The sequence below is a fragment of the Balearica regulorum genome, chromosome 12 (assembly GCF_011004875.1).
Source record: "Balearica regulorum gibbericeps isolate bBalReg1 chromosome 12, bBalReg1.pri, whole genome shotgun sequence".
NCBI classification, from domain to species: Eukaryota; Metazoa; Chordata; class Aves; order Gruiformes; family Gruidae; genus Balearica; species Balearica regulorum.
This window is the reverse complement of record NC_046195.1, coordinates 8354896-8382209: the sequence shown is the minus strand read 5'-3', so window position 1 is coordinate 8382209 and position 27314 is coordinate 8354896. Positions and strand designations below refer to the sequence as shown.

Here is a 27314-nt window from a genome sequence, read left to right as displayed (position 1 = left end):
TTCTCCAGCTGCAAACCCATTGGTCTGAATTTGTAGGTCTTACTTAGAGGAGAAAAAAAATCCTTTGAAGCATTCCTTAGGAATGTGTTTATAATATGTTAAAAATAAGGATCTTGGTCATAATTTTCATACAGAACTCTGCAAACAGCACTTTAAACAATTCTGCTAATGTTTCAGAGGCACAAAGGATCTTGGTAGTTGCTGGTATTAAGCTGTTCACCTCATAAAAAATGAATGATCATGGGTAAAGGGTATGGATTTATGAATTCAGTGTCTGATGCCTTAGTAACCTCTAAACAATCCAAGTGATTATTCATTTGGCTATCAGGAAGATGGAAACTTGTATGTAATCTCTTTATCCAGATGCAGGGGAGGAGCTGCGATGAAACTATCAAAGAAACTGTACAACCCTAGAAGCAAACAAACACAAAAATGTTTTGAGTCATGTCCCCATCTAGTTTCTGTATTTTCTCTACTCTCAAAAAAGGCAGATGTACACATCTAAACAGCAAAATGGTATCATGTATAGGTAGAGCTAGTTGCCTAATGTTTTTCCATTAAGTGGTTGTAAGGCTTTCTTTTTAAATGATTGCTTATAGGCTTGTTCTTCTTTGCCTGAAACGTTCTTTATCGTGTCTGCTCCGTGATAGTTCCCCTCCCAGCCCTGCATACACACACCCAGAGCTTCAGCAAAATTGTTACGCTATTAATGATACAGTTAAGGAAGATGTGTAGGATTCACAATGTTGAGAAAATCTGTCAGTGCCATGCAGGAGGGACACAATAGAAAACAAATGTCTGTCTATACCCATTCCTCTTAATGCAAGTAGATTTTTTTCTGTTCATTTTTCCCTTACCCAAAGAAGTATTTATTCTTACATTGCCAACATAGTTATGTTAGTTTGGCTGCTAAAAACTGAAAGTGCTACTGCTTTAGACAGCAGATGCTACCATCACCTTCTGTCATGGTAAGGACTGGAGACTCTCTAGGATGCAGCTGCAGGTGAATACAAGGTGCTGAGCTTCATCTCTTCCAGTCTGTTTGGTGTCAAAGAGAGTATTTAGACACTGCTTAGACTCTTAATTTAGTAAAAAATCTCAAAGTTTGTTGGTTTTCCATTTCTGTCATTACTGAACAACAAACCAAACCCAAACATATTCTAAGGGTAGTAAATATTCTCAAATTTACCGGTATCCTCATATATCTAGTGTGAGAAAGAAAGTTCAGTAACATTACCTGTAACTGATTTGTCCCCAGCACTCACCTTTCAGAAACAACATGCAAAGCTAAGAGTAACAGCTGTGTTTCCAAGATTGTGTCTTTTTAACTTTCCATTCAGAAATAATCACTGATTTTAGGTTCCTAGTTTGCAAATATTCAAAGTTAGGTAAGAATATTTTTTTTTCCCTTCTTTTTAAAAAGTCAGAATGTGGATGTCTTCATCTAAGCTAGTTGTTTAAATTCTTTGTAATCAAGAAGAGAAATTAGTACTTCTGGGGACTGACTCATTTGAGATGATTGCTACAGAAGGATGTTTCTCTGGGTTGATTAGAAGGGAGGCTATGTGAGTAGTCAGGTCAGGTAGTTACATCTGACCTTGCAGATATTTATTTATATGCTGAGGGAAACGATTTCTACTGTTTGCATGAATATTTTTCTTACTAAGTGTATTGATGAGATGAATAAAAGGAGTCTGTTGCAAAGAGTGTCTTAAAGTAAGACATACAATTATTACAAGTATGTTTTACAAATTTCCGCAGATCATTAAAATAACAAATGTAGGCACTTTAAAACAGTCTTTCTATTTACCTGTCAAGACCTGATTTCAAAGTTTTGTCCCCCTACAATAGTTAATAACACTGGAACACCCACATGAATGCTGCTTCGTAGCTTTGCTTTGGCTCTTACAATGTCAGTTCTACAACTTCAGTAAGAGAAATGCAGCCCTGAAATGAATGTTTGATTGCTTTGGAGGTCCTTAGTTGGCTTTAAATGCAAACTGAAATTCTACTTTGTTTATCTCCAAGATAAACATATATTTTCTGAGCTCTGTTTAAGGAAACTTGCCTAAAATGTTTTGATTTCAGTTTCTTCTGAGAACTTTCTGAAATTTTTTATTAAACTTGTGAATTTTTGTTTCCTGCAGCAGGGAGCTTGGGGCAATTCTGTGGTTGCAAGAGTTTAAAGGGAACTATGAGAGCTAACAATGGTCTAGAAGAATGCAGAAAAGTAGCGTATGTTAGTGAATGAAAATAAACCGGGATAACTTTTTCTCTCGTATGCCCCTACCTCTTCTTGCACAAATCCAATCTGTTGTCTCTAGCTGTACCTATATAACTTCCATTAGAGCCAGTGGAAAATAGACATCTCTGTTATCTCTGTCAATTACAAACTGGTCATTGATCTTCCCAAAAACATGAAGGTTGACAGTTTGGCCCCAAAACATTTGGGATCTAGTGTTCTTGGGTACTGTTGTGCCTTGACACAGCTGTCACTCCTGGCCCTATGTTACTGGGGGTTTTTTTGTTGTTGTTTTTTGGTTTTTTTTTTAATTTTAGTACTGATTTAAAAATAACTTTTTATATCTACTTTTAAGGAGCTCTACCATGTACCAAATGGCATGTCTCCAGTGAAGCTCTCTCATGGGATGGTGTATGGCGTCGTGCACCGAACTGACAACAACCATAAGAGAGAAATGGTGGTTTATGGCTGGTCAGCTGATCAACTGAAAGAGGAGATGAATTACATTAAAGAAGTGAGTTATGCTTTCAGCTTCAAAATTTGTCAGATATCCTTTCCGTATATTCAGGTAGAGCTGTGAAGTGTATATGGGATGACTGATGTCTAGTTGAACACCTGAATTTGAATTGGGAACCTACTCTGAGGCTAAAGACTTGCCTTGTTAGTATTCAAGTTGGAAAAAAAGCATGCTTTATACCTGGGAACTGCATGGTCCAAACTCAAGGCCTCTGTGCCAAGTGATACTTGTTAATGCTTGCTGACTGGGCTACAGCTGGGCAAGCAAACTGCCAAACAGATCTTGGGGTTCCTGTCCTGAAGCCTTCATAATTTCAGATATGATACAGAAGAAACTATGTAAATAGACACCTGCAAGGATAAACTCTCTCCTCTCTTCCTGTGCTTCTCCTGTCCCCAAGCTCCCTGGTTTTGAAAAGGCTCCTAAATTAGGTGACATAGTAAAATCACTTGGGTATATTTTGGGGCAGCCTTAAAATAGCCAGCCTAATAAGGATGACTTTGTACTACTTTCTCTGTGTGTGCTCACTTATCGTAATTGGCAGAAGCTCTCCTGAAAGAAAGAAAAGGGGGGGGAAAAAAAAAAGCAGCATTTCTGATGCTGCTGTTTTCTGTGCTTGAAACTCAGCATCTCTTTGCCTGTCAGTCCTTGGCTCTCAGGCAATAACCCCCTACTTAGCCCAGGACAAATAATTTGACCTTCTCTTTCCATCCACCTTCACCACCCAGGAAGCAATTGGTCAATTGTTATCATGTTACGCTGATTCAAGTGCAAACTGAGTTGATATCAAAGGGAGGAACACTGAGTCAAGCCAGCAGTGTACGACACTGTAATTATGTGTCCTAACATCTGTCTGGTCTCTAGCTATCAGCGCTTGCATCTCTCCTTTAGTACTCACAGTTTGTTAGGTCCTAGCATTCACCACTCTCAAGTTCCTGCACCCAGAGTTAAGAGTACGTCACTGCTGCGGTGGAGGTGAGGCACACAAGCTGCCTCAGCTGCTGGTTTGTTTCCTGCCTGGGTAGTTTATCTTCCCTTCTGGGGTGGTGTCCAGGATGGGTGAATCGGCACGTGGCATGGCCAGCAACTTGGGCTGTGCTGTTTGTAGTACCTGGCACAGGTTGCTTGGACCGGGACCATCTCCCTGCCCTTTTCTGTTCACAGCTGGCTTGTGGCATGGAGGGACGTGTCGGACCAGGTGAACTGCATGTCTTGCATGTGTGTTCAGGGTACTCATCCTTTTGGGAAAAAGTGGGAAAGACATGGGAAAAGACGTACTGGCCCTTGCTTTCCTGTCCTCTGGAAGCTGTGTTTAGCTATGCTAATTTGTGAACTTTGGTCTGCCGGAGAAGTTTGTCTTTAAAAGTAGAGTCTTAAACAAGAGTCCTCAGCTTGTGCCACGTATGTGCTGACTTAAATAGACCAAAAATGATGGGCTACGTCAGAACTGCTGACAGTTTCCTCTGTATCTGAGTCAAATTTGCACCTTGCAAAAGGGTGTGTGCGTGTGTGTGCATGCATATGTGTGGGTAGGGACAGAGCAAGGGGTGCTTTCCTGAGGTGAAGTGCAGGAGTCAGCTTCCTTCTGTGTTTCTGATCCTAAAGGGAGCACGTAGTTTGGGATAGGTTTGTGCCTGCTCCTGGCATAGATTTGGTGGCCAATGCCCCTCTTTCTGGGAGGGAGTGGGTACACTGCAGAGCTGCTAGAAACAACCCCTCTTCTGTAAGGCCCTACTAATGTTTTCCCCTTGCTCCTTCCCCAAGCCTGTGCAGAGATGAGGGTTCAGTCCCCTAGATTATCTGCAATCAGTCAGTGTTTGATGGGGGGGTGGGGAGAAAGAAAAAAAAAAGTTTGAACTATGTAGCTGGAAGCTAGACTGTAGATAAACACTTAACTAGTGTTTACCATGTGTGCTCTTGAGAAGATTGGTTCTGTGGATGATTGCAATGGCATGTAAACCCAAGTTGGCTTCCAGCATGTGCTTTTTTCTTTTTTCTTTTTTTTTTTTCTTTTCTTTTCTTAGAAATGCAAAGTATAATTTGCATCAATAGTTCTTAAATGAAATCAAATTGAGTACTCGGTTCTTCAGATTTGAAATTACATTGGTAAATTTATGCTAATATATTGTTTAGCTAGATACAAGCCTAAAAGTCCAAAATTAAAGGGTTTATCTTCAAAGCATACTCTGAGAAAACTATTTAACCACTTTTGAAAGTATGAAAGTGTATTTAATGCATGTGTAGATTTTTTTTTTCCAGAAAGAAAACACTATGTGCTCAAATTAAAATTAATTCCTTTAGTAATCAGGTTAGAATGAGTTATGGATTATTCAATTGAAATTATTTAAAATATTCATTTACAAGTGTTAAAGTATGTACAGAGAAGTTTAGAATTACTCAGATTACTTATCATCCCTATGTCAATAAGTCCTGAAACTTAAGTTTTTGTCTTGTTCTTAAGAGTAAATTGCTGTTGATGAAAAGGTAGATTAATAAGGGAAATTACTGAAAGTAACAATGAAGGACATAGAAAAAAAAAATCATGTCCTAGTATAAACAGTATCATCAGTAAGCTTGATAAAGGCATTTGATTTTTCTGACACCAGGTGAGAGCAACTCTGGAAAAAGTAAGAAAGAAAATGTATGGTGAATATGATGAAATGAAACGAAAAATACAGCAGCTTACGAATGAACTGAAAGTAAGTATGTATTCATTTGTAGGGAAAGCATATGAGAATAACTGTCCTGGTGTTATCTAGCAACTTTTTTTTTTTTTTTTCTTCAGCAGAACAGAAATTCAGACCACGCCAGTTCATTGTTTTATGTGACATCTATACTTTTCTTTATTTTTCCCTCCAGGAAGGTAAAGTAGGACAGGGATGCTTTTGCATATGGAATTACAAATTGCTTCTTGGAAATAAAAGAATGATCTTGATAGCATTGTCTGTGTGTGTTGGTAATTAGCAGAGATGTTTGTACCAGTAAGCTGCCAGGTGAATTGAATGAATAAGTTATATAATTAGGAGCAATGTGCAACTTAGTTGATGTCATCTCAACAGACTTTGCTCTGTAAGTGCATGACAGTTCTAAAAATGGCTTACCTTTTGGTTCTTAATTGAACCTTTCAATGGTCATTCAGTCACCTCTCTTTCTTCTGACATGCTGCTTTAGCAATAAAAGCTGCTGCAGTCTGTAGAAATATCCTTCACATTACACTGCTGAGTTCTTTGGTCCAAAAAAATCTCTCTGAAAACTTGCTGTGGATTTTATTTTCAACATTGATTTTCACAGCCCTGGTTCAGATAAGTTTTGGCAATTAAACGTATTCTGACTTCAAATGACTGCGACCCTGACTCCCTGACTTGTGCCCTTCTGCCATCCTCATTTGGAGACTGTCAGTTCCCTGCATGCTGTATTATGTGTAAAGATCAGAACTTACTGTTAAACTGGTACTTTTATTCTGTGGCAACTAGTCTCAAAAAAAAAAATAAAAATTAGCGTGACTTGAGAGGAGGGAGAGAAAACTGAATTTCTGTAAACTATGTTAAATAGTCTTAATGATCCAACAAAGTGAGTCCCCCACCCAGTATCCCTGTAGGCAAATGCTGATTCAGATGCAGTTTGTCATCTTTGCTGCTGATCCTTACTGAATAGCAGTGGTGATATTCTGTACTTCCAGATCTTCTGTCAGACCAGTAGAAATCCTGCATGAGTCTGAACATCTCTCTTAATTAAGGGTTTCTGACCAGCTCTGACAAAATCTCTAGTTCTGAAGCAAATTAGCAGTTTATGAAGCACTGCTTCTGACATAAATGGCACATTACGAGACACCCTCCTACCTTTTTTAATACCTTAGAGTGCCTGAAAGAAAACACAAGTGCTGTTCTGTTTAATATTACATGCTTTTTTTTGTTTGGTTCATTCATTTTTGGGTTTGGTTTTACGTGACTGCCATCTTTCATGCTATATGGGGATCCTTCATATACTCTTTGCTTCAGCTTTGAATCACTATGCTTTTCCCATGAATTTCCAGGACTACTTTTTGTTTATAAAATTTGTTTGAGGTTTGTACTTCCAATATCCTGCCCTGGACACTATGCTTCTTTACACAAGTTCTTATCTTGTAACTTTCTTAATCCATCCAAAGTATTTCTGCTTTTGTTTGTTTGTTTTAACATGAGCACATGTTTATATAGGGTTAACAGCAACTACTTGGCTTCTGCTCCCTATGCTGACCTAATCTGTGTATGACTTGGTTACTAAACACTAATTGTTTTCCATATCGGTCCCTAGTGTCCTTACGTTTTTATCAAGAAACAAATGTGGTCCATCTAAGAATGTGAGTTGGGCTGGCCTCCATTAGTAACTCTTTTTTTCTCTTTATTATGGGATGGTCCATTTATACTGTTTGGGTTTTGCTCTCTTAAACAATGTCATTTTGTGCCTTCCCCCCCCCCCCCCCCCCCCCAGTTTTTAAGCATGTGTGTGTACATAACAGAAGATGACAAATTTTCACACAACAAAGCTCCCTGCTGACTTCTCCTACCTGCTTTGTATTGCTTCATCCTTAAGTCTTCTCAATGTTGCTTCTTTTTGTACCTGATTAGTCAGTTCCTTCTTAATCAAGGCTATTCTACAGTTCACCCAAACCTTTCTAGATTTCCTCATTTCCTGCATTCTTTTGCTTTTGATTCTGAGTTTTTACAGTCTGCCCATTCTGTGTATATAAACTTTCTGAATAGACATCTACCAAGTGTCGTCTTGTCTTTTCAAAAAGAACAGCTTTTACAGTGATTACAGACTAGCAATAAACATAGATACTCATGCCTTGTTTCTGTTAGCATATTTGGATTATGAATTTTGTTTGTTTGTTTCTGAGGTGTAAGAATATGGTTTGAGGTCTGTGTATTTTAAGCATCCTACTACTATGAAAATTAACAATGGGGTCTTTCTCTTCTGTAGCTCCCTTTGAAAGAATAGGTAAACTTGATCGTTATTCTATATAAAACTTTTTTTTTTTTCCTGCTTAGGTGACAAATGCTCATCAGGAATCCTTAGAAAATCATGTGCGAGTGCAGGCTGCAGCCTTAGATAGCTTTAGTGAAATGAACAGCTCCTTGACATCAGCATCAATAGACTTGCAGGTACATTTTAATAGCTGTTTCACAGCTGACAACTGCCTTTTCTGACATGGATTTAAAAGCATACATAAAACATGGATGACAAATATAGTTTCTAACACTAAATAAGCCCTTAAAGTACTGTCTTGGATATCTAAGGCAGCTAATTTAGGAAACTAAGAAAAAAAAATTTCCAAGACCTGTGTTTTTAAAAAAAGCGTACAATAAAGAGATACTGATCTGCAGCAGACTAATGCCATTAGTCATGTGTTTATGAAATGTCTAAGGCAAAAATGTGATTTATTCTGTGTTGTGCAAAACAGTACATCTCCTGACTTATTCCTACCTTCACTGCTTAACGGAAATGGAAGTGGCATGTTTGTATGCTAAGCACTTCTGAGACTTTATATACCTGTGAAATGTGCGGGGAGGGAGAAGATGGGAATGAATTTTCTTTTTCAAAGACGTCCAAATTCCCACATATCTGAGCCAGACAACTTCATGTTCCTGCTTTCTTGTATGTCACAGTTTTTCTCAATCTAGTGCATTTAGTATGTATAGCATGGCCCTTGGAGAGAAGAAAGGAAGATTGTTGGGAATAGCATTCGTACTGAAATGTATCCATGTTCCTTTCTTTTTTTTATAGTGTTCCAGGACTTGATTTCACTGTTCCTCATGGAAATACCTTCTAGCAAACTAAATACAACAAAAGCCATAATTTTAAAAATTAAAACTTGCAAAACTGTTCACATTGCATTGAAACATCAGGAAACTCTTAAATGTTCTGTCTGTTCCCTAATCTCTTGACTATATTAGTTCACCAAGTTATTTGTGATTTTTAATATGTGATTTGCCTCTTTCTTCTAGAAAACTCTAGTGGATGTTACATTGGAGAACACTGATATAAGGGAACAAATAAGGAATTTAAAACATACACATGAGCAATCTATGGAAAAGCTGAGAGAGAAGCAAAAGCAACTGGAAACAGCACAAATTGAAAATCAGTTACTGAAATTAAAGGTGCGGTATATAAACTCCCCTAAAAATATTGCCCCGTAAGGGCATTAGGACTATGTTAAATTAATTCCTTGGCCTTATTTGTAAAGGGTTCTTCGTTGTTCATACCTTCATCATTCCCTAGAGCTGATATATTCCTGTGAATCAATACCGTTTTAGTAACAAAGAATCTCAGCTGGCTGCAGTCAGTCTTTCCATAACATGGGATTACCATTCAGGGATGTTGGCAGGTGAATAATTCTAACCATTAAATGGTTGTTAGAGTCCATTGCTGTAAGTAAATGAATATTATAACTCTACACAGTGCTATGAGAATTTCTTGATGTTGAATTTGTTTATTTGGTATTGCACAAGTTTTAATAGGTAATCTGTTACGTTTTACGAGCATATGGTCAGCAGATATGTGCTGTAACAGCAAGTGTGTTGTAAAGAGAACTAAGCTATTTCTTTCAGAGAAATGCAAGGGAATAAAATGCAAACTGGAAGGTTTTATATGCCAGAAAGCTTGACCATTCTCTCCTGTCATCTGCCAAATGTATTCTTTTAATCTCATTTAAAAAAAACAAAACAAACCCACAACAAAACAACCAAAAAGCTCTTCTGGAAACCTTTGTCTCTCTTAAAATTGCTTAAAATAGACTAATTCGGATACAGTATTGATTCAGAATTTGTCACTGTGAAATTAAAGTGACTGCTGGTTTATTCATGTTTAATTTTGTCAGAGTAGATGTTTCTTGGCGCTCTAGCGACTTACATTCATAGAATCGTTTTGGTTGGAAAAGACGTTTAAGATTATAAAGTCCAACTGTTACCCTAGCACTGCCAAGTCCACCACTAAACCATGTCTCTAAGCACCACATCTACGCGTCTTTTAAATACGTCAAGGGATGATGACTCAACTACTTCCCTGGGCAGCCTGTTCCAGTGCTTGACAACCCTTTTGGTGAAGAAGTTTTTTCTAATATCCAATCCCTGGCACAACTTGAGGCCATTTCCTCTTGTCATATCACTTGTTACTCGGGAGAGGAGACCAACTCCCACCTGGCTACAACCTCCTTTCAGGTAGTTGTAGAGAGCAATAAGGCCTCCCCTCAGCCTCCTCTTTTCCAGACTATACAATCCCAGTTCCCTCAGCCACTCGTCATAAGACTTGTGCTCTAGACCCTTCACCAGTTTTGTTGCTTTTCTTTGGACACACATCATGCTTAATGATGAATGGTTAAAAGAGAAAACATTAACATAAGAGTATTTCAACTTGTAATTCATGTTCTAGTTTCCTCTAGTAGTGAAGCTTTACGCTATAAAAAAATGTGACACTATAAAAGTAGCTGCATTTTGTACCTGCTATTGTCAGCAGGAACTAAAAAGAGGGAAAAACCAATTAAAAGAAGAAAGCAAAGCTGATGCAATTAAGATTTCAAAACAGAAATTTGGACTTACTATAATCTTAAGGACGTGCACCAACAAGTCAGGGAAAGGTATGTCTGCTTCTAAGCGCAGAGAAGGGCAGGTTGAGTCTCAGTTCAACTGAATGCTTAAGGATTTGTTTATGTTCAGGCATGTCAGGGTCTGCAGAATATATGCCCTGCCTTAATGAGGAAAAAGTTTAAATTTTACCCTCAAAGTTGCAGGAGGTATAAGAGGATGGTGTGGAATCCGGGAGGTTAGCAGTTGAAAAGCAGTAACTACCATATGCCATAATTATTTTCTGTGTAGGAGAACACATCCGTGTAGCTTATTAAATAGGTTCAGTTTATTCATACAATCACAACAGTAACTGAGGTTGGAGACGTTGCTTAAGAGTACTATAACAGCTGCCCCAATGTGTACCTTTTCATGCTTGTTTTTACTCCCCTTATTGCTCAAGCTATAAGCAAAGGAATGATGGAGAGATAGTGCCAGAGATCATATTCCAGTTCACTGTATCTTAAGGACTCTGGGTTTTGATTGTTGGCTTTTTCCAAATGATATGATTCTTTCAGGGTTCCTGAAATGTGGAAGTGAAATTTAATTTTACGCCAGTCCCTCTCACAAAGTGCAGGTTACTACCCCTGCCCCAGCGTTGCTCTAGGTGAGATGCCGAAGGGGGCAATTGCAGTACAAGTGGAGTCCTTCAGAGCTCAGTCCCTTTTCAATGGATGAAATACACTGTTGTTATCCTACAGGGTAGTAAAACAGCTTGTTCCCACCATGCAAGATAAACACAGGGCTTAATAAATCTTTCAGTCCTTGAAATGAGAAAAAAAAAAACCAAAATGACAAAAAAACCAACAGCCCCCAAACCCTTAATCACCAGAGCCAGGTGTTTTGTAGCTGTGTAAACTGTAGTGACCAGCAGGGAACACTTTATTCTTCTCCCAGATGACTGTATATTCCTCCTCTTCCTGACATTTTTGTAGCACTCACAGCATTTCACTATAACCTTGTTTGATTTATAGCATCTCTAGTAAGAGAACTAGGTCCTGGACAGGCTATTTTACTTTGCTTTTATTGTGATTTACACAGAGGATGGGTTTAAGCTGTGAATATCCTATCTAGTGTTTAATCGCTTAGGGTGTGATTCAGTCAGTGTTTTGAGCCAACATAAGGGGGGAAATCCTGTTTCTGAATTACCATTCCTGCCCTCTTCCCTGTAGCAGCAGTAAAGTTTCTGGTCCTGTGGTTAAAAATTAACCCTTCCACACCCCTGAATATATTAAGTCTGATTGTTCCCTGATCTGCTTTACTCCATGGTGACTCCAGTTCTTGTGCCTACACAAAGAGCAGTATGTGAAAAAGCAAGAGAGAGGAGGGAGGGTACAGCTGTGTCTTCTAGCTGACAGCATATACTTAGGTCCAGCTTAAAGTAATTATTGATTTGAGTGTTCACGGTCATTTAGAAACAGGAGTTGAGTCTAGACCATCTCTAATCTATGCTTCTGTAAAACGAGGGGAGACAATATCTTTTCAATGGGGAAACAAACCAAGTGACTTAGAGGCTGTTACAGAAGGGGTCAGTAAAGAGGCATAGCCTGGTCTTGGATAAGCAACAACTAGTTAAATTCAGACAACATGAAACATGATGAAATGGTAACTTCTACCATTCGGATTACTTGTGCACTAGCAGAGTGTTGTAAATGGTCTTGATCAAAATTTGCTTCAGCAGTGTCAAATTTATAACAAGGTGGAGATGAAGTTCAAAGTGTTACTCTCTCATCATGTGAACTCCATTTCTGCTGCTGCCAGCAGTGCTGTACTGAGTGATGAGTCAACTGTGACTTTCCTTTCCCCTCTTATAGGTGGAATCATCACAGGAGGCCAATGCTGAAGTCATGAGAGAGATGACAAGGAAACTGTATAGTCAGTATGAGGAAAAAATGCGAGAAGAGGAGCAGAAACATAAAGCTGAGAAAGAAATCCTTCTAGTATGTATAGCTAGTCTCTAAGAGTCGTGCTTAGCTTGGGTGTCATTTCTCGATCACTTAACACTCGAGAGTTGATATGTTCCTTCACTCCTGTCTCTGTGACTAGTCATGCCACAGTTACTAAGCTTTCCAGGCTTTTGAGGTTGTAGGGATGAGAAAATAATGTGATCAAACACCGTAATAGTAATGATAATGTAGATTTCAAAATTTGAAATTACGTTGGTTTTAAGTGATAGTTTAAGAAGGGGAGGGGGAACAACTTCACAGAACTCTTCCTGTCCCCTGGTTTCCCTCTACCCCCAAGTAAAACCTTTCAATGAGCAGTTTGTCATTGCATTTTTCTAACTGATAAAGATAGAAAATGACTGAGATTGAAGGTAGATTCCCCAGTCTCTATTAATATTGGTTGATATGTGAAGAAAGTACAAAGCTGAACGTGGCAAACTTTTTGTTTAAAATGCGGTCTTCTGCATCAGCAAATTTTTCTTGTGCTGTTACTTCGCAGCATCCTCAGAAGGGAAAACAAATATCTAAGAAATGGTTAAAAGTTTTTCTCAGATTTTCATAATGGTATTTTACAAATACCTATGCACTTCAAAGTGCCCCAAATCTTTTGTTCTATACAATTCACATTTAGGGTCACAACTCCTCCAGACTTCTGGGCAGGGCTTTGAACTCTGCTTAAAAGCTATTAGCCTGACTTTATGGCCTAAAAAAAATAATAGCCCTCATTAATATAATGTATGTTCGTGTGCCTGTCAATGTTCTTATTTGAAGGAGGAAACGAATCGGCTTCTGAAAGCTATTGAAGAGGCAAATAAGAAGATGCAGATTACAGAAACAAGCATACAGGAAAAAGACCAGAGAATTGGTGAGCTGGACCGGCTGATTGAACGCATGGAAGAGGTAGGAGGATTGCCACCTTTAAAGGAAATGAAGAAGTGCATGGAGGAAATTTGATTTTTTTTTCCTTTTTTTTTTTTTTTTGGTCTGGTATTCAGTAACATACCATTGCTGTTTGCATCTTTCTTAGTTATTGTATCCATATAAGTAAATGAATGGACCCGGACCACCATAGAGACACTTAATCTGTGATTAAGTGGCTCTTCTATCTTTCTAGTAGTCTTTACAATCAGGGCTGCCTAAAGGTGTCAAAATTTATTTAGTAAATAAACCATTATTTTAAAGAAAGAGTTTAAAAAGACCATTCAGTCTTCCTTCAGTCTGCAGGGTCTCCTAAACCTAATGAAGTAGTGTCGTGGTTTAACCCCAGATGGCAACTAAGCACCACACAGCTGCTCGCTTGCTCCCCCCCCGCAGTGGGGTGAAGGAGAGAAACAGAAGAGTAAAAGTGGGAAAACTCATGGGTTGAGATAAAGACAGTTTAATAGGTAAAGCAAAAGCCATGCATGCAAGCAAAGCAAGACAAGGAATTCATTTACCACTTCCCATCAGCAGGCAGATGTTCAGCCATCTCCAGGAAAGCAGGGCTCCATCATGTGTAATGGTTACTTGGGAAGACAGACATCATCACTCCAAACATCCTCCCTCTTCCTTCTTCTTCCCCCAGCTTTATATACTGAGCATGACATCTATGGTTTGGGATATCCCTTTGGGCAGTTGGGGTCAGCCATCTCTGCTGTGTCCCCTCCTAACTGCTTGTGCACCCCCAGCCTCCTTGCTGGTGGGGTGGTGTGAGAAGCAGAAAAGGCCTTGGCTCTGTGTAAGCACTGCTCAGCAGTAATGAAAACATCCCTGTGTTATCAACACTGTTTTCAGCACAAATCCAAAACATAGCCTCATACTGGCTACTATGAAGAAAATGAACTCTATCCCAGCCAAAACCAGCACATTCTATACCCCTTATTCCATACCACTTACATCATGTTCAGTATATAAAGTATATTCAGTATAAATCATGGCTGACAAATTTGATGGCCTTCTATAATGGGGTTACAGCGTTGGTGGATAAGGGAAGAGCAACTGACATCATCTGCCTGGACTTGTGCAAGGCATTTGACACTGTCCCGCACAACATCCTTGTCTCTAAATTGGAGAGACATGGATTCAATGGATGGACCATTTGGTGGATAAGGAGTTGGCTGGATGGTCGCACTCAAAGAGTTGCAGTCAACGGCTCAATGTCCAAGTGGAGAACAGTGACGAGTGGCGTTCCTCAGGGGTCGGTACTGGGACCAGCACTGTTCAACATCTTTGTCGGCGACATGGACAGTGGGATTGAGTGCACCCTCAGCAAGTTTGCTGATGACACCAAGCTGTGTGGTGTGGTCGACACGCTGGAGGGAAGGGATGCCATCCAGAGGGACCTTGACAGGCTTCAGAGGTGGGCCCGCGCGAACCACATGAAGTTCAACAAGACCAAGTGCAAGGTCCTGCATGTGGGTCGGCGCAATCCCAAGCACAGCTATAGGCTGGGTAGAGAATGGATTGAAAGCAGCCCCGAGGAGAAGGACTTGGGGGTATGGATTGATGAGAAACTCAACGTGAGCCAGCAGTGTGCGCTTGCAGTCCAGAAAGCCAACCGTGTCCTGGGCTGCATCAAAAGAAGTATGTGACCAGCAGGTCGAGGGAGGTGATCCTGCCCCTCTACTCAGCTCTTGTGAGACCCCACCTGGAGTACTGCATCCAGCTCTGGGGGCCCCAGTACAGGAGAGACATGGAGCTGTTGGAGCGAGTCCAGAGGAGGGCCACAAAGCTGATCGGAGGGCTGGAGCACCTCTCCTATGAGGACAGGCTGAGAGAGTTGGGATTGTTCAGCCTGGAGAAAAGGCGGCTCCGGGGAGATCTAATTGTGGCTTTCCAGTATGTGAAGGGGGCCTACAGGAAAGATGGTGAGGGACTGTTTATCAGGGAGTGTAGTGACAGGACAAGGGGTAATGGGTTCAAGCTGAAGGAGGGTTGATTTAGAATAGATGTTAGAAAGAAATTCTTTACTGTCAGGGTGGTGAGGTACTGGAACAGGTTGCCCAGAGAGGTTGTGGATGCCCTATCCCTGGAAGCATTTAAGGCCAGGCTGGATGAAGCTTTGGGCAATGTGGTCTAGTGGAGGGTGTCCCTGCCCACAGCAGGGGGGTTGGAACTAGATGATCTTTGAGGTCCCTTCCAACCCAAACCATTCTATGATTCTATGATACATCTTGGGGGAAGCTGACTGGGGGCATGACCACGGCTCAGGAACTAGTGGGGATGAGCAATTGTTTTGTGCATCACTTGTTTTGTACATTCTATTGTTGTTATAATTATCATCCTTTTCTATCCTATTAAACTGTCTATCTCAACCCATGAGTTTTACTTTTTTCTTCTTCTTCTTTTTTCTTCTTTTTTTTTCTTTTTTTTTTTCCTCCTGATTCTTCTCCATCGCACTGGGGGGCCAGGGGGATTGAGTGAACAACTGTGTGGTTGTTTTAGCTGCCTGCCAGGTTTAAACCACAAGTAGTAATCATAACGGATCCGAAGTCTCAGAAATGCCGTTGGTAGGTCTACTAAAATGTGTTTTAGTTAGGAATAGACCTTACTGTTTAGCTATTTATAGTCCTGATTGGAATTGTGTCTCCAAATTTTTCCACATGTGGATGAAATGCTAAACTGAAAGCTTCAGACTAAAATGTTTTGAGGTTTTTTTTGTGGGTATGTAGCAGCCACTTAATCTTCCATGCAGATACCTATCTTATTTAGATTATTGCTCAGAATATTTTGAGGAGAGAAGAAAAAAATCATTTTTACTGCCTTTTAATCCAAAACTTAAGTTCTTCCTTTCTTGCTAGCGTTAAAGAACTTCTAATTATTCCTCTCCCTGGCTAAAAATTCCTTACCAGACTGTAATTGAGAGCAGGTTTTTGACAATTTACTTTTAAAGCTCTGAAAGCAGAAATGTTGTAAGACCTCTACCTCTTGTGACACTGGCCGTGCTACGGTCAAACTGGTTGTAGCAGTTTTTGCATTGCTTCTTTTTATTTCCTGCTTTTCCTTCTCTTTTATGGACTTTGCTCCAGGGCAAAACTCAAACTAGTAGTCAGATGGTTATTATTTTAATGTATTGTTAAGCCTAAGAGTACCACAGTACCTCTCCTTGCATTGTACACTGCATCTGGATCTCATTTGTTGAACCTCTTCAGATATCTGAAAAAGCTTTATACAGAATCATAGAATTATTAAGGTTGGAAAAGACCTCTAAGATCATCAAGTCCAACCGTCGTCTGTCTCAAACAGTTACGGTGAAATTTCCTCTTAATTTTCTGGTATCATTCACCTCACTGAGAATGAATGTTATTGTTTAGTCCTTAGCCTGAATAGTGTCACTTTAAACAGTGTAAGAGCAGCCCTTCCAAAAGACTCCAGTGCTCTTGGATGTACTTTGGTGTTTCATTTCATTCAATAGCAGACATCTCATTATCTTTAAAGATCTGTGCCTTGCTATCTGATATTTATAAGCAGAGAGCCTTCTAGTAAGTGAAGGGAATACAATCTTCTGTTCTTACAAGTGAAGTGTTTTTTCACCAATTTTAATTTAGTATAGTAAATATTTGTAACTGAGAAATAGACTTTTTAAGCCAGTCTTGTTGGCTTGACTGGTTAGTCTAATGTGCATTTGTATTGAGCCTCTTTTGTCTAATGCTTGCAAATATACTAGTAGAATTAGTGATTACACTGAGAAATCATTCAGCTTAATATTCCCCTTTAGTAATTCCATTAATTTCATCTGGGCTTCAGTCTACAAGTTCTAAGTATTATGCAGTGAAAAAAGGATTGCAATATAGTTCTTAAGTACAGATGAGTTTCTTCATGTTGGTTATTTAATTTGCTCTTATCTGGCTGGTACTTACAGAGTAAAACTGAATGCCTCTCTTATATTCCCCTTAAAGTGGATAGCAGACTCCTCTGTTAATTTGTGTTGACTCAGTCCCCAAGTCCTCTTAGATTTTTCACGAGCACTGTGCTGGTGGGCATCTGAAAAATAAACAGGAGTATTTTGGAGAAGAAAATAGAGCAATACCTTTTATCTCAGCCTTGGATTGAGAGATCTTTATAGAGGGATAACATGGAAAATTAGAGGTTTGTGTAGTTAAAGATTGTGATGACTCATCTTTTTCTTCAAAAAATGCATTTTCAAGTACAACTGTACATCTTCAAATAGGAAGTTGAAAACTCTTATCTTATTTCCATGCATAGCTAGAAATTTGACTTTATTATTATGCGTTCTGTGCTCCTTGGCTTAGGAAATGCATGAATTTTGTTTAATTGGTTTCTATTTTAATTTCACAAATGATCTTTTGAATTGCAATGAAATATGCTTTGTGAAGCCTTTTACATTTTGACACATGGAGAGCTGAAGGATAACATTTCTTGTTTAGGAACGTCACCAGCTGCAAAAACAACTTGAATTAAATGAAATACAAATATCTGGAGCAAAATCTGAAAACAACTCTGACAGTGAAAGGTAAGATATGTCTTGTCTGTGGAACTTCTAGTATTGCTAGGAAGCTTTAGGGAATCTTTCTGAAAAGCTGCAAACATGCAGAGTACATTTTAAATGGAACAAGTTGTGATGTATTTGTAGATTGCATTTTTCTTAAATCTGTGTTCCCAAATTCAGCATATTATGATCCTGACTATGAATACTTTTATTACCTCCTTCTAGACTGCTCAACACAGTTTTAAAAGAAAAGACATTCTGTATCCTGTAGTAAGCTGTAGGACATTCCCTTTGACATCCCCTTTGAAAAGATGAACTCCTGAAGAGAGCAAGAGTTTTGCATAGAACTGCCAGAGTTGTCTTTTTTTGTATGAAAGAGGGAAAGTGGGGAATATATTTGTGGCTCGGAGGGGCAGGTCTACACATGCGGCGCACGTTAACACATGCACACAACCAAAATGAGGGTGTGGAAGAAATCTGTCATGTAGCATCACAGGGCAGAAATAAGGTATGAATTTATTTGGGGAAAGTGAGGGTGATGATGTTGGCAGGGGGACCTCTGTGAATGGTTGTGGTGAAAAGCATGAGGCTTAGAAGAAAGATCTAGTCGTGTGGTGGCACCTGGATGTGCTGTTTCTGCCCATGAGTGGCATGTGCATCCATTACTACTACTTTGAGACACAGCACCTGTCCAGGCAAAAGAAAGCTTCAAGTAAAGCCAGAGGCAAAGTATCAGAAGAAATCTGTCCAGCACTGAAATGGCATAACTGCCAATAGAGTGCAAATTGCATCTGCCACTGAAAGGCTTATATGACACTACTTGAGTGGGTAAAGATGAATTACAAGCACAGACAGAATAACTGTACTTGATTACTACTTATACTTCTGTGGCACCCAGAAATTCAGTTTTAAGGTTTTGGCATCCTGCTGTTCAGTAGGAAGCATAAACATAAAAGGAGGTCCCTGCCGAGAGCATCTCACTGCCTAGTTACATTGATCTGTGACCAGCTTATCTGGTTTCAGTGTAATAACGGCTTTTCACAGCAGCCTGTTAAAATAATAATTTAAAGTGAACAGATGTCATGTGCAACATAGAATGTGGAGATGAAAGATAATTGCTTTCTTCCTTTACCTTTGGATAACAGATACTCTTTTCGCTTCAGTGAATCCTGCCCTGTCCACTCAGCGTGAAAAGTTCTGCTGCAGTAAAAAGGGTAAAGGCAGTGTGCAGACAGGAATGTGTGCAATGCAAGCAAGCATGCAGTTACAATCTATGCAATGCAAGCAATGAATCTGTGTTCAGATGCTGAAGTCTGTTCTTAAGTTCTCTTTACCTGTCTGTACCCAGCCAGACACTTGAGCTCCACTAGAGGAAGGACCTCTGTTCTGTTGCTCCTTTGCTGTCAGTGCCTAAAATTCTGAATCTTTCAATGAGAGACTAAATATGTGTTACAATTGCAATCAAAATGTAAATTACAGTTTTGCGAGACCTTAATATGCAGGACTGAAAAACTGCACCAGTGCCTTGATTTTTTTGAGTCCCACAGTGCTGCAGTTAACAGTTCTGTAGAGTACTTCATTGTTAATAGAGACTCTTTCTGGGTGGAAACAGCGTACAATTCAGTCTTTCATTGGAATCATGTCATACAGTTTGCCATCTGCTGGTTTGCCTTAGAATGGTTGTTCTGTTTGCAGCTTCAATGGTTCCTTCTGCTGTGTGCAGACTAAGATGAAAAAAGCCTTTTTGTTTCTGCTTTACCCTCCTCCACTTCTCAAATTCTGTCCAGTCCTGAACCTAGCAGTACAGAAGTTTATTTTGTACGCAAGCAATTGCTTTCTTTGAAGACTTTCAAGAACTGTACGTTCAGATAAAAACGGAGGCTCCCATGGCCAACATGCCAAAAACCTATTAAAAAGCTTCCCTCCTGTTTCTTTGCATATTCTAAAACTACTTTTCTGGCAAGCTGTCAAACCAACTTGTGGCAGGAGTTCTGAAGATGTTTAATTTTTGTGTTAAACAGATTTGAAGAAATGCAGAATCTATCTAAAGAGTCATACATACAAACTTAAAACATCTACAACAACTCCTGCTGACTGTTGATGAGTTAATATTACTCCAGGTAGCATTCTGCTACTGTTGGCAACTATGTCAAATCCTTGACTCAAGGCTTCCCTGTAGCTGGAGAGCTTTTAAAAGGATGCCAGCAGATGTGCTTCCTGGCTTTTATTTAGTGTGTATTTCCAAAAAGTTTGCAGGCAGGATAAATGTGATGATAAGGATCTAGTTGTCTAAATGCCTTTCACTTCAAGGAAAAACAGACATCTTAAGGAGATGAGCTTTGTCACATTGTTTAATTGTCAGCACTTCAGGCTCTGAGTAAGCACACCAGTATGCAAGACAAAGGTGAGTTAACTTGGGTGGAGACAGCCACTTTGACTAAAAGACTACCATTGAAATGTACTTTAGACAAATTGACATCTGTCAGTGGAATTTGACTTGCCTCTCTCTAGACCTGGTCTTCCTGATTTATGGTGGGATTGTGGGGGTTCTTGTTTTGCTTACACTGCATAGCTCCCTACTTCCATGCTTAATTCTTCCATGTTCTGCTAGGTCACAGCATTTGGAGGAGGTAGCAGCTAGCCTAAGAGAGCGAATCAAACATCTGGATGATATGGTCCACTGCCAACAGAAGAAAGTCAAGCACATGGTTGAGGAGGTGAGATCTAGTAAAACAATTTTGAGTCTTTTGGGAGCACTAATTCTTTTAGTACATGATCCAAAGAGAGCTCTGTTCTGTGTGCAGTTTCCTTATGCCACCTTAGTTATAAACACAGTGGAAGATGAGTTAAGCATCTGGAGCTAGTGAAGCAGAAAGACTAGGTGAAAGCAGTTTAATCCAGTGGCTGTGGGTTATATACTGTGATCTTTAGGCTGACACTAATTCTGGAACTCTTCATGGTAGTCCAGGAAATACAACATGCAACTTAATTTGAAGCATTCAGAGGATAACTGCAGAAACAATGCAGACTAGTCATTAAGGATCTCCTTCCTCTACAAAAGTGGAAGACAAAATTTGCTTTTTTTTTTTTTTTTTAAAATGTGATTCCTTACAGAATTAGGGAGGCAAACACATTTTTTCACCACTCATCTTTTTTACCCTGGTCTTGGGACGTCATCTTAGCTGGTAGAATTTCCTGTAAAATTTTAAGTGACTTTCTGCTGGAAAGCTGCTTTAAGTTACAGGCTGCCTACATGCCAAGAAACTCTTTAGCAGTCAGAAGACTGTGATTGCAAACACTTCTGTTTCTCCAGGTAGACAAAATAATGACATGGGAAATAGGTAAATTAAGTTTAAATTGGAGCTTTACAAAGCAGACTGACAGTACGTTATACTGAGCCTTGCTACTGAACAGAGGATAGGCATTCATGAAATATCTTTTATTTGTATTTGGACATCACACATTTATAAAATCAAAAGTTTGGAAACTATTCTAACCTAAGGCATTCTTTCTGCATTCACAATGTGCTATTTTAGGATTTCTGATTAGACATGGAGTTTTTCCATTTTTATCAAGGAGGTATTTTTTTTATATATATATAACCCCCCTATACTTTATATATATATTTACCTATATCTGTTTTGTTTTGTAAGATTCTGATGTAGTCCTGCTGTATGATCAGGTGTGTGATACTAAGTATCTTTTACACAGACGGATGCAAAATTATCTGTCTCTCTGCATTTAAGTTCTTCTGTCGTATCGTTGGTATAGAAGACTGGTATAAAGTCTTGAAGTTTTGTTTCTAGTTCAGCTTGCCATTTTCACTATTTTCAAGCATCATAGCAGGTGGTCTAAAACTGAGCTAACAATCTTTATACCATTATAAGGAATACTTCTCCCATTGAATAATCCAATCCATCTAATAATGGATTATGGGAGCAATTATTTAATCTGTTTGGTATCTCTGTAAGCAGAGATATCATATTATGAGCTTCTTTTGTTGTAATCAAAAGTTCTAAAGGACCTGTCACTTTGCCATACATGTGCAACCCAGGTGATTCTAGAAATATATAAGAGGACGGTGGCCTAAACTTTTGCCCTTTATTACGAAATATATTTTAAACAGCTTGATGTAACTTGACCTCTAGTGAGTTGCATTGGTATAACAAATACCTGCAGTCCCATGGAGTGTTTTGGCAACAACATGTATAAAGCTTGGGCCAATGATTATTATTTCATAAATACTAGGTTTAATGGATGAGTTTAGCTTGCTGATTTCTTGTAATGTATTTCTGCTGGTGCCTTCATATACACACGAAGCCCTTCTAGATCTTGTGGTTATCCTATTTAATAAGTAAAATGTTAGATGACTGATTCACTACTTAGATGTCAAATGTGTCTACTTTTAAGTGTCTGACTACCTGCTTTTCAAAAATCAATTAAACCTCTGTATAAATCCTTGACTGCCATGTAGACATCAGGAATATATTTTTGCTCTCTCCTTTAGTCCTTATATGTTTTAGTTTTTCTTTTAGTTCAGTTTCCTTGAGAACTGCATGAACACCTGTAGATACATCTGTATTTTCACTAGTGAGCTAACTAAAGACTCCTGTAACAGAGGTTTGATCGGGTCAGATGGTACCAACGACATTAGGAACTTAATGTTTTTTTTTAATTTTTGTGCTGTCTGTGATTTGTGTTCAAACTGTGTTGGAGGAAATATCTACAATATAGTTGGCATGCACTATTTTAAACTGGACTCTTTAATTAAAGGCCAAAAAATAGCAGCTTTAATAGTACGGAGAAGAGTAGCTGTCCACCATGGGGACATAAAAAGCATTGCAGAAGTGCATGCCCTGAGTTAGCCACATCTGTGGTATTTTTCATGTTTTTTCATGATAAATAAATATTAGAAAAGCATTTTTAGCTCACTTGAAGCAATGCTTACTAACTATGCCATAGAAACCAAGAACAAAAATACTTCTTAAAAGGTAGGCTGTCGAAAAAGAATGCTATCTGAGGAGACTGTTCAGGAGTTAAGTTAAAAACTAGTGAGCAGCAACACTAAACATACTTTCTAGAGTAAATAGGGAAGATTTTGTAATTGCACTGCTATTTAAGTCCCAGAAAATGTGTTAATCGGGGTATATTTGAATGCACATCCTCTACATTAAATTTTACTGAATGTAGAAGTAATGGCTAGGATCTTGTGAAAACCTGCCATGTTACTTGTTATTGCAATACTTTCATGGCTGATATCTGTAAAATAACGTTCCATCTTTGGGTTTATGAGGGTATTATAATGATCAATATCTTGCATTTAAATAATATAATTAAAAAGAAAGATTTATCAAAGCAGCCAGAAAGCCTGTTTTCTGAAACACTTAGTTTCTCTGTTGCATGAAAATAGACTGAGAACAAGCTAACCTGGGAAACTCAGAAGAGAAGTGGAAAGAAAGTAAATAGTCAAAATTATCAGCAGTGCTTTTGTTCAGAAGCTGAACAAAGCTACTGTATGGACTAGTTTAGAATAATGGCTAAGCCTATCCTTGCTTGACTACAGGATAAGCTTTATTTAGTATTAATCTTGGACACAGATCGGAAGTATAAATGAGGGGTTTAGGCCTTCAGTGTAAACCACAATGGTTTTATGCTGTTACCATCTCCAGTTAGACAAAGTGCACCTATAGGGATGAACATAATTTCAAAGGGGTGCTGAACAAACAAGATATGCTGCTTCAAACTCATATGGAGAACTGTCAAAATTGAACAAGTACTGAGATGAGTCTGCTGGCTGAAAAATCACAAAATAGATTGTTCTTCAGGTCTTTTTAGGGAAAGATGATGGATCATTTGCAAGTAACAGATGCACGGCATTCTGTAATGAACAGCAAGCAGTCAGGAGGAAGTGAAAGTGATGCAGTAGGTAGCTCTAACCCCTCCAGTGCTGTTTTGATGGCATTTAAAAATGTGTTAGGAGGCTGTGGTGCTCCCTGATCTAGGCATGCATGCTGACAGAGGAGCACTAAATGTAGGAGGCCATGGAGGAAAAAAAGTATTAAAGCCTTCCTTTTCACAGGACCATCTTGTTGGTACCGTAGGTATGTGACCTGTGGAATTGAGCCCAGGCAGAGAAGGACAATCACAGTTCAATGTGGCTATACTCCTTAGCGAAGAAATAATTTGCTTTTAATTTTTTCCCTGAAAATAAATCCTTCCATCTCGGGCATTAATAGCACTTTTTTCAACTTGACCTAGTCAGACCAGCTGTAAATTAAATAGGAGCCTGGAAAATAACTTTCAGAAGAAAATAAATGGAAGAAATAAAATGCAAGTCTGCTGGAGTCAGTGACCTTCAATATCTCTGTGTGTTAGGTCCCACGCACACCCATTTTTCAGCCTTGTAGGGATGCTCGGCTGTGAGAGCCAAGATTGCAGCCCATTAGAGCACCACCTAGGCAGAAAGTTATACTGCATAGTGTTAAAGCCTCATATTCTCATTAGAGAGAGATTGCAAATGATTTTCTCATACTATTTGTACATAGCAGGCTTTCAGAAAAAGAGTGAGAAGAGACAGATGGCCAGAGTGGGTCACCCAGAGGTCAGTGGTGAAATCCATGAACATTAATAATGGTAGACTTGATTAGCTGCTTTTTGTTTGGGATTTTTTTGGCGGTTTTTGTTCGTGTGTGTGGGGTTGTTTTTTGTTTGTTTTGTTTTTTTATTAGCCCTTGCCTTTGTAGCCATCTTAAAGTATGGCTGGGCAGAGAAAGACTTTCAAACACAATCCTGGAAAAAGTCAGTTCGATCAGAAGAAGAATTTGCAGGGAGGCTCACAGCATGAAAGGTGGAAGCACGCAAACTTCAGGCCCTTCCACTAAGGAGTTTCCAATGCAGCAGCGAATTGGGCAGGCTGGTGCACAGTGCAGGCACAGATGCACTGTGGGAGGGCATTGGAAGCTGCTACCACGTCGTTTCTTTCAGGGTTGAAATTGCTGTTGTTCTGTGAGAGGGGTGAAAGCTTGTCTTTTAAGTTACATATTTGATATGGTCAGTTTATCCTGTCCGCCAGTGTAGGAGAATGGAAAGTGTTTAGAGTAAGATAAAGCTAAAAGTCTTCAAATGAAATACAAAACATTGATTTTTAAATCAGCAACAAAAGTAATTGCTGGCTTGATCTTAATTTCAAGCCTGGAGAGATTTAAGAAAGCTTTAGTTTTGAGATTTGTGCAGTTGACATTGAAATAGATTGCCATTTCATGGCACAATAAGCTTATTTTATATTTAATATTGTCTCATTGTTGAGAAACACAAGAAGGAAGGAAATAAGCAGTTACACTTTGTAAGCAAGGTGAGTGGGTTGATGCAGATACGGGGAGCTGTTTTGAAGTGGACTGAGAAGAGAAAAGGATTTATGTTTCCATGCCAAGAAATTATCTACAGAACTCAGATTTCACGTGAAATTCCCCTAACTACTGAATTGAACTGTCTCTAGGTCATGGCCCATGAGCTGTTCTCCAGCTTTAGTCTCAGATTCGTTGGATAATAAATGGTGACCGAACACCAGGGAGAAGCTGTATCCTGTTCTGTTGTGGAAGATACTTGCATGGGAGGACAAAGCAATGCTAATAAGCAAATGATATCCCTAATACAGAAGATACTTTGTATTGCACAAATGGGGAATAAAGAAGAAAATTTCCCACCAGAGACTTAACCAGCTGAAAACTTCTGTATCAAGATATTCCAACTCCAGATATATAGCAAACTATCCCAGTTTTAATATGGAAGTACGTTTCAATTTTAGGTCAAGTAAAAGAAGCCACACGGAAGCATAGAGGATGAGAAGATGGAATTACCAGCCACAGACAGATGCTAAATTTTTACTAACCAAAATCTGCATTGCATAGTACCTACAGTAAAAACAAAACAACAACAACAAATCAAATGTAGAAAGAGAAACCGTGCTTGGGAGCTTGGAGGAGGAAGATAAATGGCAGAACATAAATAACTTGCCACCCCCCAATTCAAGTGTTTGGCATGCCTCAGTGGACTTGAGCAATGCAGTACATTGCTTATCTATTGGCAGAAGCAGAATCACTGCTGGTCTTTGGTGACAGTGTTTATACATGCATAGCATCAGCTCTTTCAGCTGGGAATTGCCTGGCCAAGTCATTAATTAGAAAACTTGCACATTACTTAGGTAGCCCATAATACGGTGGGTTGAACTGTTAGACAATGTGCCAATGTTTATAACTCATTAGGACATCTAGGCCCTGTGGGCCTGCTTTAGCAATAGATGTACATCAAAGACTGGTGTAATGTGTTCATAAAGCTCGTTAGTTTAGAAAGGTCTCTAAGTTGGTGCATTAACTTAAATCGATCAGTTGTTACTTTTTGCTTAAATACAATATGAGTTTTAAAATACAAAAAGTATTGAGGGGTCGCTCAAGTGATTTAAGGAGTATTAAAAGGCAAAGGTGCTCATTCCTATTTACTGTATTATGTTCCCTGAAAAAAATTACAACACTCTTGTCTAGCCTCTGATAAATACCACTTAAGGTCCAGTGGAGTATTGGACTGAGTAAAATCTTGTTCTCCTTGTACAGCAATAACCTCTGAGAGTTCAGGCTGATGTTGCAATGTCTCATCTGTCTTGTTTTGCATCATATAGTATGTGTTTGTCCTGTGTTTAGTCATATTTATGACCAGTTTGTTCATGTCTCTGTATCAGTGTTACAGAAGCCCAGTCCATTAATGGTAGATGAATAAGGAAAATATCATACTTGAATATATAATACTTAAATATATTAACACTGTCATGTTCTGATAAATATTTTAAACTAATGGATAATAATAAGTGGTAAATGTTGACTGAGTTTACCTAACAGCTGGATCTGTTCCAATCCAATAGATCACTGTATATTTCAAGCCTCCAGAACTGTGTCTGAGTACACAAAATAAAATAAAGTTTGCTATTTCAGACTTTCTTTATAAAGGCTCTACAATTGGACACAACTTTAACACTCTCTTAAGATGCTTTTTTCCTTCTGCCTTAAATGCTTATAATTCTGTTGAGTTCCCTTCTAATATTACTACTCACATCTCCAGCATTTCTTAGAGACTCTTTCTTTTAGGTCTCATGATTCTCCTCTTGACTGTTCTTAGGTGTTCTATCCATGAGATCAATTTAGTGCTGTTGACTCGTACATGTAGGTTTCCATCTTCCTGATGCAAAGTTTAGTTGCTTGGTGGAGCAAGAGAAATTCAGAAGTGCAGCTCTTCCTGGAAAGTATTTACACAGTCCATTCGAGTAGCATGACAATTTTGTTTGGTATTTGAGGAGATGTATTGGAGACTCTGAGGTGCAGTAGTGAGGAGGAGACAGATCTTCATTAACGGGATGGACAAGAAGAATTGAATTTTCTGGCAGTTGCTACAAGATAAGGTGACAGTCTGGAGGTTGAGGGAGTTTGAGAGAAATGACCTCAAGGTTTCAGAAGGAGGCAAAAGTATAGCGGTGGTAACAGCGATAGGACTGAGTCAGGGAGAGAGCTTGAATAGAAGTGCTGTGGCCATATTA

At 39.0% G+C, this 27314-nt stretch overlaps 1 protein-coding gene across 4 annotated transcripts in view; it reads left to right on the top strand.

The window, feature by feature from the left end:
• The window catches only part of MYZAP (myocardial zonula adherens protein), a 77389-nt gene that overhangs the window by 27638 nt on the left and 22437 nt on the right, over positions 1–27314 (top strand). For all 4 annotated transcript variants that reach the window (XR_012837366.1, XM_075764055.1, XM_075764056.1 and 1 more), the window contains exons 3-10: positions 2598–2756; positions 5366–5458; positions 7790–7903; positions 8747–8899; positions 12175–12300; positions 13078–13206; positions 17673–17758; positions 20346–20451. Coding sequence is in view for 3 of the 4 variants with exons in the window: in XM_075764055.1 (XP_075620170.1) it covers positions 2598–2756; positions 5366–5458; positions 7790–7903; positions 8747–8899; positions 12175–12300; positions 13078–13206; positions 17673–17758; positions 20346–20451 (966 nt within the window). In the remaining variant the exon portion in view is untranslated. The remainder of the gene's footprint in view (positions 1–2597; positions 2757–5365; positions 5459–7789; positions 7904–8746; positions 8900–12174; positions 12301–13077; positions 13207–17672; positions 17759–20345; positions 20452–27314) is intronic.